The 15,132-nt window shown below is 37.8% G+C and overlaps 1 protein-coding gene across 5 annotated transcripts in view; it reads left to right on the top strand.

Annotated features, from left to right (window-relative positions):
- The window catches only part of LMBRD2 (LMBR1 domain containing 2), a 35,093-nt gene that overhangs the window by 9,762 nt on the left and 10,199 nt on the right, over positions 1-15,132 (top strand). For all 5 annotated transcript variants that reach the window (XM_074813499.1, XM_074813500.1, XM_074813501.1 and 2 more), the window contains 12 exons: positions 299-394; positions 1,155-1,322; positions 2,182-2,392; positions 6,482-6,556; positions 6,908-7,021; positions 7,650-7,833; positions 8,675-8,856; positions 10,228-10,361; positions 10,572-10,677; positions 11,411-11,508; positions 13,255-13,358; positions 14,555-14,601. In XM_074813499.1, coding sequence (XP_074669600.1) covers positions 299-394; positions 1,155-1,322; positions 2,182-2,392; positions 6,482-6,556; positions 6,908-7,021; positions 7,650-7,833; positions 8,675-8,856; positions 10,228-10,361; positions 10,572-10,677; positions 11,411-11,508; positions 13,255-13,358; positions 14,555-14,601 — 1,519 coding nt within the window. The remainder of the gene's footprint in view (positions 1-298; positions 395-1,154; positions 1,323-2,181; positions 2,393-6,481; positions 6,557-6,907; positions 7,022-7,649; positions 7,834-8,674; positions 8,857-10,227; positions 10,362-10,571; positions 10,678-11,410; positions 11,509-13,254; positions 13,359-14,554; positions 14,602-15,132) is intronic.

Here is a 15,132-nt window from a genome sequence, read left to right as displayed (position 1 = left end):
CAAAATTTGTAACCTTAAATTGCTTAATTGCTTATTTCTCTTTAGTCTTTGAGCTACTGTTTTTTTCTCTAAGAAATCTGTCTTGTCCAGATATTTGCAGTGAGGAGAATGATAAATGTTTTTAAGTGGTGATTTAGTTTATTTTCTTCTGAGATGGTTGATGGTTGTCTGTGTACTCAAATACTAGTGTATTACCTCTGCTATTTTCAACGACCTTTCTAGATAGGGGAATTTATAGAAAATGGTTTTTATGCTCTTGGCCCTACAACTAACAATAAGCTTCTTTACATTGTTACAGCAAGCAAAAATGTTTCAAGCCATGGAGTTATATTCCTAATGGAATTATGCCAATTTTCTGGCGTGTTGTATATTGGACGTCGCAGTTTTTAACATGGTAAGTAAGGCAAAAGAATATGACAGACTATGATACAGGTACAACTTCTAAGTACATCATCTTAACAGTCATAGCATAGTCTTTAAGAATATATATCACTATTCCACAGAGCTTCTAATCATGTATTATTTGCTAGCAGTGAATTTTCTTGAATAAGTACTGTACTAAATTGAGCATACTTTTTTTTTTTTTTGTTCCTTTTCAGGTGGCAACCATATGCTTTTGGCTCACTTTTATAGTTGAAACTGAGCAATTTACATATAGAGGTGTTTATGGATAGATTGTCTGAAAATAATGGGGTTTAGGCCAAAGAACACCAAAATAATTCCATGAATAAGTTGGGTAATTTTTGAGTAATATTGTAAATTATTTGTTTTTATTGAATGTGCTGTATAAAGCTGTAGATATAGCTACAGCAAACTGATTGTCTATGCTTTTTGGGTTAGACTGGTGTGTGGTTTCTGATCAACCTATTATCAAATAATTATTTTGCTAGATCAGTCAAGAATATCAGGGTTGGTAGTGAGTTCTCAATTAACACAGATTTTTCATAGGAAAGCTAACTGTATTGTTTTTGTCTGCAGCTTGTTTAAGGTTTGCCATCAGACCAGTACATCTAGAATAAAAACATATAGCTAGGTAATTAAGCTTGGAGTCTTTAGCTTAAACACCCCTGTCTCAGTATCCTGCCACTACTAAACTACTTCTTTTTTTTTCCTGGTTGGCTGATGTGATTTGGTTTTGTTTGCTTTCTTCCTAGGATTCTGCTACCTTTCATGCAGTCATATGCTAGATCAGGAGGGTTCTCCATTACTGGAAAGATTAAAACTGCATTGATTGAGAATGCAATCTATTATGGCACTTACTTGCTGATTTTTGGAGCATTTTTAATATATGTGGCTGTAAATCCAAACTTCAATTTACAATGGTAAGAATAATGTTGTAAGTACTTGCATGAGTTCTTACAAAATTGTCACAGGTAATCTCTTCTGTAGATGAAATGGGTCTTTTTTAAAAAACAATTTTAGTTGATCTTTTTTTGATAGGCAGTTAGAAAGTTTTGTTAACTTTTTTTGTGGAAAGGGTTCTTTAGACTGTTTATGGAAGTTTGTCTTTTGGTTTTCTGATTTTGATATGTAAGGCAGAGGAATCCTCTTATATTTGCAAAGTTTTTTTTTTCTCCCTACAAATGCATTTGCAAAGTTAGTGCAGAAACTTTCTCAGTGTTTTCAGAATAACATCCCTCAAAAAGTCTGTCAGTAGTTCCTGTGTAGTGCTTCCATCTACTGTATATTCTGTTAAAGGCGATAAGGTAAGTTAAAATAATTGGTATTTAGAACATTGCTAATGGTCTTCCATACTAGATACAGTAGTAAACACTGTCATGTAATGCCTAGTTGCTTTGAACTTCCACTGCTGAGTACAAATCCTGGGTTCTGAGGCTGTTTCTTATAGTGACTGCCCTTACGCTGTTTTGACCTCACTTTCAACAAGTTTGCTAAGTTCATGTTGTTTCTTAAAGGAACATACTCCTTTGAGAACAAACATTTTTGTCTTCCCTCCAGAGGGGACAGAAACATGGGAGATACAAAAAAATCATGACAGCTTTAACTGCAACCAAGTAGCAGACTGGCACTTGGCAAGAATTACAGATACTAAGTCTGTTTCTGTAAACTTTAAAACCATATTGGTGCATAGATGCTTCAAGGCTGCTTTCTTGCAGGTGGGGTAGGAGGATGTTGTTTGTTTGTTTGTTTGTTTGTTTTTGCTGTTTTTTTTTCCCTTAGGAACCAGCTTCAGACTATTGGGATAGCTGCAGCAAACACATGGGGTCTATTTCTTCTTGTGTTGCTTTTGGGTTATGGTTTGGTAGAAATTCCACGTTCTCACTGGAATGGGGCCAAGAGGGGTTATCTACTCATGAAGACCTATTTCAAAGCTGCCAAACTGACAACTGAAAAAGCAGATGCAGAGGAGAATTTAGAAGATATTATGGAGGTAAGTAACTAGTTTTTGCTATGAAATAAGTGAAGGCTGTTGTTAATTATCTCTGAATTTCTGGGTGTTGGGTACTTGTGGCAGGAAAACATAAGTAGCATGAACTTACTGTGAAATACCAGTAAATTAAGAAGATCATCATAGTGTGCTACTTGATGGCGCTCAATCCTGTGTAAAAATCAAGAGAAATAGGCCCTGATGTGAAGAACTTGGCAACTTGATAGCCATGGCAACTTGATAACCATTATTTGTTGGTTTTATTCTTTTAGTGACACTTCTGGAATTATATTGGTCACTAATGAAATAACATTCTAGAGTGAACTTGAAAGTATAGTGTACAGATGTTTCACCAGTGTTCATGCAAATTGTGTATGTTTGTTTTTATGCTCTGCTCCCATTACGTTTCTGGATTCTTGAGTTTCCAGGCTGGATTGGCAGGACCATGCTATGTGCCTTTTGAGAAGAGAATATATAGATCATTGTTTTTTTTCAAATGGTTTAGTGAGCAATAGGCTCTAATGTAGTTCAAGAATAGAATTCAACCCATTGAATAGCTATTTCCTGTTCTACTGCTCTGATACCATGGCTTGGAAATAAGACTTCTGAAGAGCTGTAGGATAGGGTGGTAACTTCTTCTGTGATTTTAAAAATGGGGGTTATGTTTCCCCTTTTCCTGTCAGTGGGAACTTCACCAGACTGGCATGACTTCTCAAATATGATGGATAGTGGCTTAGACACTTCATCCACCAGTTCCCTCAGGACCCCTGGGTGCATCTTACCAGGTCCCATGGACTTGTGCACCTTGTCGTGGCTTGAGCCTGGAGGACAACTGAACACCACGCAGCCATTCACTCACCCCCTCCCTGCTCCAGCATTGGGAAGGAGAAAATGAAGCAAAAGACTTGGCTCAGGAATTGAGATAAGGACAGGGAGGTATGTTTCATCCATTATGGCAAAAGACAACAGACTCCTTAGGGGAAGGAAAAAAGAATGTTACTTTAACTCAAACACTAACAACAACAACACTTAACAGACAGAGTGGGACAGTGAGAAGTCACTTCCTCCCACCCCTCCCTTCTTTTGGGCTCAGCTCTGCTCCCAATCTCTCTACCTCCTTCTCCTCTCAGTGGTGCAGGGGTCAGGGGACCAGAGGTGCAGTCAGTTCGCCGCTTCTTCCTTCTTGTGAAGGAGGGAGGGAAGCTTCTGGCATTCTTCTACTGTTCCACTACAACAGCAGGGACTTCTTCTTCCCTCAGAGTCCCAGCCTCCGTTAACTGCAGCTGCCTGCTTTGGTGTGGGGTCTTCCACAGGCCACAGGTCAGCCTCTGCTCCACTGGTGATCTCCATGGGTGGCAGGGGCGTGGACCTGCCCTCTCACCATGGGATACAGTGGGGAGTCTCTGCTCTGGCGCACCTCCCCCCTTTTCTTCCACTGACCTTAGTGTTACACAGATGTTGTTCTTGTAACTCCTCCTCGCAAGTCCTCCAACCCCCTCTCAGGTTCCCCTTCTGAAATACATTATTGCAGAGGTGCAGCCACCATCACTAACTGGCTTGGCCTTGCCAGAGGTGGGTCCAACTTCGAGCTGGGGGAGCCACCGCTGTAGGCCCCGCCCCTGCTACCAAAAACCCTGCCACACAAACCCAGTACAACCTTCAGGTTCCTTAGATGGTCTCAAACCTGATCTTCTCCTACAGTGGGCAGTTCTTCATTCTCCCAGTCTCCGCCTTTGCATTCTGGAACTTGGGCAGTGTGACTGGAACACTTGCTGGTGAAGACTGAGGCAAAAAGGTTGTGAATACCTCAGTCTTCTCCATGTCCTAGGTAACCAGGTCCCCTGTTTCTTTCCAGAGAGGGCCCACATTTTCCCTAGTCTTCCTTTTATCACCAATGTACCTATAGAAGCTTTTTTTGTTGCCCTTGATGTCCCTGGCCAGATTTAATTCTATCAGGGCTTTGGCCTTCCTAACCTGATCCCTGTCTGCTCGGACAGTTTCTCTGTATTCCTCCCAGGCTACCTGTCCTTGCTTCCACTCTCTGTAGGCTTCCTTTTTGTGTCTGAGCTTGTCCAGGAGCTCCTTGTTTATCCATGCAGAGCTCCTGGCATTTTTGCCTGACTTCCTCTTTGTCAGGATGCATCACTCCTGATCTTAGAAGAGGTGATCCTTGAATATTAACCAGCTTTCTTGGGTCCCTCTTCCCTCCAGGGCTTTACCCCATGTTACTCTGCCAAGCAGATCCCTGGAGAGGCCAAAGTCTGATCTCCTGAAGCCCAGGTTAACGAGCTTGCTGTGTGCCCTCATTGCTCCCCTAAGGATCTCAAACTCCACCATTTCATGGTCACTGCAGCCAAGGCTGCCCTTGAGGTCACACTCCCCACCAGCCCTTCCTTGTTAGTGAGAACAAGGTCCAGCATAGCACTTCTCTTCGTTGGCTCCTCTACCACTTGGAGAAGGAAGTTATCACCAATGCATCCCAGGAATCTCCTGGATTTCTTCTGCCCTGCTGTGTCGTACCTCCAACAGGTAGCGGAGTAGTTGAAGTCCCCTGTGAGGACCAGGGCCTGTGAACTTGAGGCTGCTCCTGTCTGTCTATAGAGGCCCTCATCCACTTGGTCTTTCTGGTCAGGTGGCCTGTAGCAGACCCTCACTATAACATCTCCTGTCCCTGCCCTCCCTTTAATCCTGACCCATCAGCTCTTGGTTGGCTCCTCACCCATCCCCAGGCAGAGCTCCCTGCACTCCAGCTGGTCACTGGAGTCCTCGTCTCCCCTGCCTGTCCTTCCTAAAGAGCCTGTATCCTTCCATTCCTACACTACAGTCATAGGAGTCATCCCACCAAGTCTCTGTGATGTCAGTAAGATCATAGCCACAGACTTATTTTGCCACACACTCAATTGCCACACTAATCAGATCTCTTGTGATGATAGGAGATTTTAGGAGATTTGGAGGGAATCCAGATTTACTGACAGTCATCTGTTAAAACAGCCTTTTATATGTTGAAGGACTGTCTATATGCATTTAGCTTCCCCTGTCACACTAAACAAATACAATTCTGTCTGCCTAATCATATTTGACAAGATCTCTAAGGCTTTACAATTATTTCTGTCCTCCAGACTCTAGAACTTACATCTTGTTTTTAAAGTGCTGTTTGTAATAGCAACAAAAAAGCATCAGAAGGTTATCTCTGGATTGCCAATAGGATGATGAATAAAAGCTAGTTCTCACTAAGTGTCCTGGTTTAGCTAGGATAGGATTAAGTTTCCCCAGCAGTTGGGGGGAAGCTCTAGCAGGACGTCAACTCCTGGCACCCAAGCACGGGAGCACGGGAGAATCGGTGAACGCGTGTGTTATGTGATCTCTCTGCTCTCACTGCTCTATCGGTACATACCTTGCTCTGTTCATTGTTATTACTGTTATTGTTGTTGTTTGTTGTGTTGCTATTGCACTGTTGTATTAAAACTCTCCTTATCTCAGCCCCGGGGCTTTGTATTTCCCTCCCTTTGTGAGGGAGGGCAGCGGCCGCGTGGTCTCGAACCCCAGCAGGGACTAAACCACCACACTAAGCCTGATAAACTGCTAGAGCCAGTTCTGACGCTACTTACCTAGCTTTTAGGTGGCATCTTTTCATTACTGATAAATGCAAAATGGTCTCAGAAGTGAGCTATATGGAGATAAATGTGAGGGAGGTACAAAATGAAGTAGTGTAAAGTGATATTCATCAAGCTGCTTAAAGTAGTAAAAGTGAAACTAAACCAGGTAAGATAGAAACTCTTCCTCTTTACCTACAACTGAATCAAGAAAGTATTTTCCATTTCAACATATATGCATAGAAACCAATCCTCCACACACAGAATAATGTTTTCACACTGGCATTGTGGTTTTTAAAAGAAAATACATACATGTAAAAAAAGTACCTTCAATTACCTCTTATTACATGTCTAGTAAAGCTGTGGCTTTTAGGAAGTTCTATTGTTTTTAAGCTCTGATGGTTATCTTTTCCACTGAGAGCGCTGGAACTCTTATCTGACCCTGTAAAATTTTTTAATCTATTAAACATAATCAAACAACTCTATTTTTTTTCAACAGGAAGTCCGTAAAGTAAGTGAGAGTATCAAGTATAACCACCCTTTGAGAAAATGTGTTGATACAATACTGAAAAAGGTAATAAATTGCTCATCTTCAGCCATAATTGTTCAACTGGGAGGGGGTGCCTCCTGCACCTACTGAATACCTGTACATTATTTTCTTTTTCCCTTAACAGAAAATCTCTAACTGGCATCTTGTGAATTTCTGATGAGACTTTGAGTTGAAATTCTTTGCGCAATGCTGTCTTAAGATGTTTGTAATTATCTGCTGTAATTATTTCGACATATGTAGTATTTTAGAAACAGAAAAATCTACACTTAGAGTGAACTTTTCAGTTCCATGAAATGCCCCAAACATTTACAAATAATTAGCAAAGAGCACTTGCTATTCCTTCATCTTCCATTTAATTTTCCCTTTTCCTTGTAGTGTCCTACTGAGTACCAGGAAAGAATGGGTAGGAACATGGATGATTATGAAGATTTTGATGAAAGACAGAACAGTTATCCAAGTGAAAAAAGTTTGGTCAAACTTCACAAGCAGGTATACTAATAAATGAGAGAATGCCTCACTTATGCTAACGTAGTGAGACTAAATGCTAGTCAAACAAGGATTTTCAATGCACTTTACCTGAATTGCTGAGTATAGGGGGTTTGGGGATTGCTACTTAACAGAAACTTTTCTCAATGAAAGAAAACATAGAAGTTTAATATCCCAAATGACGTCCAGATCAAATTTCTGGATGTGTAAAAAGTGTTCCTGACAGTGTTTTAACTGTCTGTGAGTAAGCGTTGTAATGATTGCTTGACAGTGCATTCTAGAAAAGAAATTGTAATAAAAGATTTATATTCACTAAGAAAATAATATAAATAAATATATATATATTTATATAACAAATATAAAAAAATAACAAAATAAAGTGGTGTATTGGAAAAAGTAGGCTGTTATTGCTACAGATAGATTGTGATAAAAGAACTGCAAAGCTCAGCAGTCATGTATGCAGTCCTCTTACCATTTATATATTTAGAGAATTAACTGCCTGCTTTTTGAGTATACAGAATTAATCTCTGCAATTCTGTAATGTAGACATTTTTAAGGGATTTTGCAAGGCTTTTCTCTCATTTCTTGAAACAAGTATGTTATAACCATAGTTTCTTGGAATTTATTGTAGGTAATCTATTCAGTACAAAGACATCGTCGTACACAGGTCCAGTGGCAAATTCTTTTAGAACAAGCATTTTACCTAGAAGATGTGGCAAAAAATGAAACCAGTGCAACTCGACAGTTTGTTCATACCTTTCATTCCCAGGAACCAGAAAATAAAATTATTCAGTATTTCTACACACCAACTGTTGGTAAGTGCTGTCATACAGATTTTGAATATGTAAAGGAGTAATTGGTACTGTTTTGTAAGAAGAACTGATTGTTTTCTGTAAAAAGTTCAGTTACAGTAGAAGGGAAGCAAATATACATCTTAATGCATTTATGGAGTAGCCATCAGATACTGACTTACGATCTTGACCATAAGCTTAAATTTTTTTACAACAGTAATATGTTGTAATAGCAATAGAAAACTTTGAAGCCTTAGAAGAAGAAAGAAGAAAGAAAAATAACAACTTTAAATTATGTGATCATGGCTACCTTCTACATTTGTGGGATGTTATTGAGGTGACACTGCTCTTCTAGTAAAGCAAAGAGGAAAGCACTCTTCATCTGTCACGTACCACACATCAGGAGATGTGCCTGCTTGTGCATCTTTTCAGAAAGTGTCTTCTCTTAATAATGTTTTAACTTTTAATTGGTTGTGTACTAGCAATGAGTTATTTCCAGGATAGGACAATATAATTTTACAGTCTAAGCTTTGTTTCTGAGAGGCTAACAGATGAACAGACAAGAAGCGCGTCACCCATAGTATCTGTGCCAAAGTGGAGTTCTGTTCTACATGCCCCACACCCCTAATCCGTTAGCAAAATTTGCTTCCCAAATCCCACTCTGTTTTCCCCAGTTGTGCATATGATTCCTTAGGGCTGAGCCAGATCTCTAGGCATTGGAAAAGCCCTGAAAGTAAGTGTGTGACCCCAAAGATTCCAGGTGTGCATGCAAGAAATTTGTAACAGTTTTTGTGAGGGAGTTCCATTTCTGGCTGTGTAATTTTCATTAACCCATTCCGAATGTGTGTGTGCTTGTTTTTTCCAGAGTGGTACTGGGAATGTCTTCTACGACCATGGTTTTACAGGGTGCTTGCAGTTGTTCTGGCCACTTTCTCTGTAATTGTTGTGTGGTCAGAGTGCACATTTTTCAGCACAAAACCAGTTTTATCGCTATTCGCAGTTTTCATACAGCTGGCAGAAAAGACATATAATTATATATACATAGAGGTAAGTTTGAGCTAATCACTCAACAAAATCTTTTCAGGTAAATTTTTATTACAATAGTAGATGAGATTGATTTAAAAATAAGTCTCTAAATAATCTGTCAACTTTCAGAAGATCCCTAATATATATAATACCAAACTTTGTTTCTGTGGAGGGAGTCTACCTTTTGCCACTTCTTACAACTCTCCAGTATGGGATGAAGGTGTGACCCAGTTCAGCTGAATATCTTGTGTAGAGTAATTTGTGAAACATTAACTTGGAGCATAGGTGTTCAGATTTTGTGTCTGATTAGCCGTGTGTGTGACCTCTCTTTCCTAAACAGGAATTTGCTGCTGATCAGAAATCCAGTCACAGGTGTGACACATGCATGAACAAATTTATCAGTAAAGGAACCGAGTTGAAAACTTCCAGTATACTAACAAAATAGGTTGAATTGAATGCACTTGTTTTTATCACTTTTTGTGGGAAGAAAACTGTCAAATTAGTCAGTAATTATTGAGGCAATTACAGCAATTTCATTTACATAACAAAAAGTAGAAGAATAAGTGTTCCTAGGTTCCACTGTGTTAGCTTATATGAAGTGCAGAATGTTACAAGTATCATTCTTAATTTAAATTAGTGTTGTAGTTTAACCCCAGCCAGGAACTAAGCACCACACAGATACTTGCTCACTCCTTCCCCCTCCCAGTGGGATGGGGAGGAGAATTGGAAAGAAAGGTAAGACTTGTGGGTTGAGATAAGAAGGGTTTAATAACTAAATAAAATGTAATATAATAATACTAAAAAAAAAATAATAATTATAATTGTAATGAAAAGGCATATAATTAAAAAAAACCCCAAACCCCAAAAATGAAGACAAGGGATGCACAGTGCAGTTGCTTACCACCCACTGACCAATGCCTGAGCAGTGATCCATGCCTCCTGGCCAACTCCCCTAGTTTATGTACTGAGTATGATGCTCTATGGTACGGAATATCCCTTTGGCTAGTTCAGGTCAGCTGTCCTGGCCATGCTCCCTCCTGGCTTCTTGTACATCTGCTCACTGGCAGAGCATGGGAGACTGAAAAATCCTTAACTTAGGATAAGAACTACTTAACAACTAACACATCAGTGTGTTATCAACATTATTCTCACACTAAATCCAAAGCACAGCACTGTACTAGCTACTAGGAAGAAAATAAATTCTATCCCAGCTGAAACCAGAACAATTAGTCAACAAAACTCCTGAAACTCTTCTTAAAGCTGGTGTTACTGTCCCATCTCAAAATGAAAAATTAGACTGCAGTCGACCTGTTGCATGCACACACTATGTGCTGAATGCATTACAACTTCTAGCAGAGTTCTATATTCAAACAACTTTTTTTTTTCCCTCAGATGGCCTGTTTTCTTACCATCTTTTTCCTAAGTATCTGTGTTTACTCTACTGTCTTCAGGATCCGTGTATTTAACTATTATTACTTAGCTTCACATCATCAGACAGATGCATACAGTCTCCTTTTCAGTGGCATGTGAGTATGTGGCATATATTTTCCAGATTTTCTGTCAAATAATTGAAAGTGTCCGTAAAACTTTGATTTATATTCTTTCATTTATAATCATACGAGTATAAATCCTAATAAGCTGTACATCATTATTCTGTGATGTGTCCAGTTATGATTTCTTGATATTTCTAGTGCAAGAAATTGTTTTAAATGCTGTTGCCTCTTGCATTTGTGAAGGTTATTTTGCCGTCTCACTCCACCATTATGCTTGAACTTTTTGGGTTTGACCCATATGGATGCAACAATCTCTCACAAAAACACTCAGCCAACTGCTTATACATCTGTAAGTACAGAAAATGTCATTTTGAGCCTTCTATATGGTTTGGAGAATAGGCAAAATATTTTAAAATACTTCTTATAGTAAGATTCAGACATTCAAATCTCTTCACTAGTATTAAACAGGGTACAAATACTTACTGATAGACCAGGAGTTTGGTAATGATTGCTAGGGGTCATCACTAGCTCAATTATTTTGTTTTGGTCTCTTTATCCTAAGAAAGTATTATACTGAAGAGTTCAGACTGTTCTTCACTTCCTAATAGTTTTAGCTTCCACTGGCTTTAATGTATGGGACACCTTTATAGATCGGGCAAACCTAACTTGCCACTGAAAACCAGTGAGTTTGGTTTTACTAAACAACAAATTTCTGTAGGACAGCAAGTTAAGTCTCATGTCTTAATTAGCAAGTAGATTCTTAGTATTGTCCAGACACTCCTTTCACAGCAGGTGAAAAGATCCACCAGATTTGAACTGGTTCTGGATTAGGTGAGACAAGAAGATCTAGCATCTTAGAAACCTCTACATGGATACACTGTTAGAGGTGGCATTTATATCTAGTTATTCTGGGTCAACTATCTGAATCAGATCTGTGATGATAATACTTACACAGGTTTCAGTAACTGTAAAGGATTGTGTGTTTGTATGTAGTGGACTGAAAATAGTGAGATGGCACAATCTTTATGGATATAGGTAGAATATATCTGATTAGAGCTTGTTCTTGTGGATTTTTTTTCCAGATAATGGGATCCATGAGAGTGCTGTCCTTCATTGCAGATGGATTCTATATTTACTACCCAATGCTTGTTGTCATTCTCTGTATTGCCACATACTTTAGGTAAGTGATTTGCAAGACAGATCCTCCATGTTTCTTTACATTAATAATATTAGTTTCAGTGATCAGGAAAAGATTCACTCTCCTTTTCCAACAGTTGAATTGTGACACATTAATAAAAATGCAAAAACTAAACCAATAAGTGGCTATTTATATATGTGAAATGTGTGCATTTTAAGAATATTGACTGTATTAACTCATAAGTGAGTTGTGGAGTTTTTTTCCCCATTAAACTTCGTTCCTAGATTTTGAGGTCTGATCTGTTCAAACTCTGGAGCCCACAATCATTTAGATTCTGCTTTTGAGATTAAAATTACCATGTTTTCAGCAAGGTTTTCTAATAAACTAATAAGCATTATCAGAAACTTTAGGTAATGAACTTTCTAACAGACTCATAACAAATTTCTGATTTGTTACCAGACTTCAGTTTGAAAGCATAGTGGTTTAAATCATTTGATCTTGTTTCCCTAAGCCACAGTTTGTTGGCTGGAAGGGTATTTGCGGAAAATACTGTTGTAGGCTTACTTTATCCTTACATTCCAAATATCTGCTTTTGACCAATGTAAGGCATGAGATACTTTTGGTCTGACCTTGCTTGGCTACATTTACGTTCACTTCTTATATTTTGTATTACCATTCAGTCAGGAGCAACGTGTATGTTTTCAGTCATGTAGAATGTAGTTAAATGCCTTGAATGTCCAGTAATACATCCATAGATGGTAAGACAACAAGGATCCAGTCCTGGGTTTTCCCTGCTTACCTTTAGGTTAGGTGGCAAAAGTGGTAGTGGAGGCAAAAAAAAAACCTAAACAGGAAAGTCAGTGACAAGATTATAGTTTGTGTGGCTTCTTGTCCATGATGATTCTGGGTCTTGAATGCCATAGTGAAAAGGAAGAAGAGAAACTAAAGGAGAGGAAGCTGCTTTGCATGAACCTTAATGCCCTCTAATAATTCAGATACATGCAAAACTGAATGTTTAATTAAAATCTGTCAAGGAAAGCTGTCTCCCTTATTTAATCCAGCAGTCTTAAAGTTCAGATAGTATAAGAGAAGGAACTTTTCAACATAAATATACAATGAAGCCAATTTTGAACATGATATTGATTCTACAGTTTGTAGAGAGGAAAACAATAACAAAAACAACAGTTGCATTCTCTGGTGTGAATTTGAAAAGGTGAAAGTGGCTTCATGCTATCTAGTTCCCGGAGTAGCTTAAAAAAGATGGAGCAAGCTTATTATCTGGCTGCTGTCTAACAGGTATCGCAAGTGGCAGCCAGCATCCCTACAGCTTAAGAGTGTGTGAAACATTTCTCCTGAGTGAAACCTGAGGTGAAGGTAGCTTTCCTATGTTATTACTGTTTCAAAACCGCAGAAATCATAATAGGCACAATTTTTATAGTAATTGTCTTCTGACAAAAAAGAGTCAATGAGATATAGGTATAATTTCTGTTATATATGTGAACATTTCAAGCAATTGTCTTAATCATTTGCACTAATCTCAGACTATAAACAGTTTTATCTCTCTATTTCAATAGGATTATTCTATCACTTTCAATTGGATTTAGGAACATGTCACTTCTGAATTTTCTGATTTCTGAGCTAGTATAATAACCTGTCTTCTATATTGCTTTTTTGCTTGAATTGTCCATAAATTTCTGAATAATTTGTTTTACATTTTTCATTGTAATACATCTAAACTATTCATTGTAGATTAACAAAGGAAATTGCTTCTCCTTCTGCTTTTACCAGTTTAGGAACTCGTTGTTTGAATCTTTTGGGATTCCAGCAGTTCATGGGGGATAGTGAAATGACCTCTGATTTGATTGATGAAGGAAAAGAGCTCATCAGAAGAGGTAAGTTAGGTTCTCTATCCCAGTTTTCATACAAAATATAATATGTTGTTGCATTAAACTTGTCTGAAACGTTGCACAAAAATAGCCCCAACATATAGCTTGTCAGTATTTTGCAAACTGTACTGAGGCAGTCTGCTGCACAAAATACAATAGACTTACAGCATTATGTGCTATATAAACAGTGCTGGACTACACTGACATCTTAAGTAATGTATCAGTTTTACTTATCCAGTATCTGAATTCAGATATTTCTAAATATTTTACAGTTCATTTAAGTGGTACTCCTCTGAAGTCATTACTGATCTAATAATACCTGAGCAGGTGCTTGTGTAATATGTCAGAAAGGATAGTTAGCACTTAAATTGTCTTTATCATCAACAAACTAATTTTAATCTTTCTTTGTGTAAGTGCATTGATTGAGCTGCCCAAATTCTGTCATTGCTGTCATTTCTGTTTCAACTAACTGTGTTTTATCACAGAAAGCTTGTTGCTCTATAGAGATGTAATTTTCTGTTGTTTTGGAGAGCCTTTTAAATTTTTTTATGATAATTTTTATTGAAAATGTTTCTTGAAGAAAATAAAAAATGTTTCTTTTTATTGAAAGTTGTTAAAAGCTGTTGTGGTTCTTGAGTAAGTGTTTCAAAATTAAAATCTCTGGATACAATGTTATATTATGGAATACTTTTATTCTCCTTTCATAGTTTATGAAAAACAAAACCTAGATTTACTTAGAGTAGTAGTATTTTTTTGGAGAAAGAGGAATGTCTGTCATTCCCTTAAACAAGAGGGGTACTGTGATGTTACACTTCCAGCTTAATAGCAGATATGGACACAAACTATTTGGGTCATGATTTAGGCCTCATAAAACTTCAGGAAGATCTTGATTCAATAATGCTCAAGTTTCTTCTTAATGTCATACTTTTTCCAGCTATTTTTAAGAAGCTTGGTTTTTGCTTTGCCAACTGGTATCCAGATGTTACGCCTTGGTGCAAGATATCATCATGATGAATTCACTTTAATGGGCAACTCCATAATAATAGACAAGCAACTTTGTCATTTGGTTTTATTTAATTGTATAAGCCATATATTTCAATAAGAATCTTTGCTAGATTTTCATTGTTTGTTTAAACAAAAATATTGGTAATGATTTTTTCTTGTATGAAGCTCAGATGATATTATTTTTTTTATATTTATAGAGAAAAGAAAACGACAAAGGCAGGAAGAAGGTGAAAACAGAAGAAGGGTATGAGATTGTTTTAGCTAATTATTAATATACCTCAATATCTGATAGGATTTTCCATTGCTATTTAATTCAGCATGATCTATTTCACAAAAAAATAAGTCGCCAATAATTGATGGAATCAGTTTAATCTTGCAGAATAGTCTTTTCTGGGGGGAAAAAAGTAATTACATTTCAGTTTTAAATGATAAGAGGGTGATTGTGGTCACACTACTTGGACACTTCAGTTACTCAGTGTGCTGTGAGAACAGTGTGTGCCAATAGGTGTAACAAGCATTAAAAAGGGTCTCAATTTCTAGGATGCAGAATAACCTGAAATGGCTTATTATCAGTCTCTTACGTTGATACTGCTCTTCTTGAAATAACTGCAGTTGTAGTGTCATCATATTCACTGAAATGAGGACTGTATTCTCCTCCCAAACTTACCTGTTGCTTTGTGGACTCATTGGAAAGTATTTGGCACAGATTTTTAAATTTTATTTAATTTTTTTTTTCAGATGAGGGAATTACATTTAAGACAGGATTAATACTGTT

Source organism: Strix aluco, chromosome Z (genome assembly GCF_031877795.1).
Source record: "Strix aluco isolate bStrAlu1 chromosome Z, bStrAlu1.hap1, whole genome shotgun sequence".
NCBI classification, from domain to species: domain Eukaryota; kingdom Metazoa; phylum Chordata; class Aves; order Strigiformes; family Strigidae; genus Strix; species Strix aluco.
Note: the sequence above shows the minus strand (reverse complement) of the source record. Positions and strands in the feature narration are given on the sequence as shown.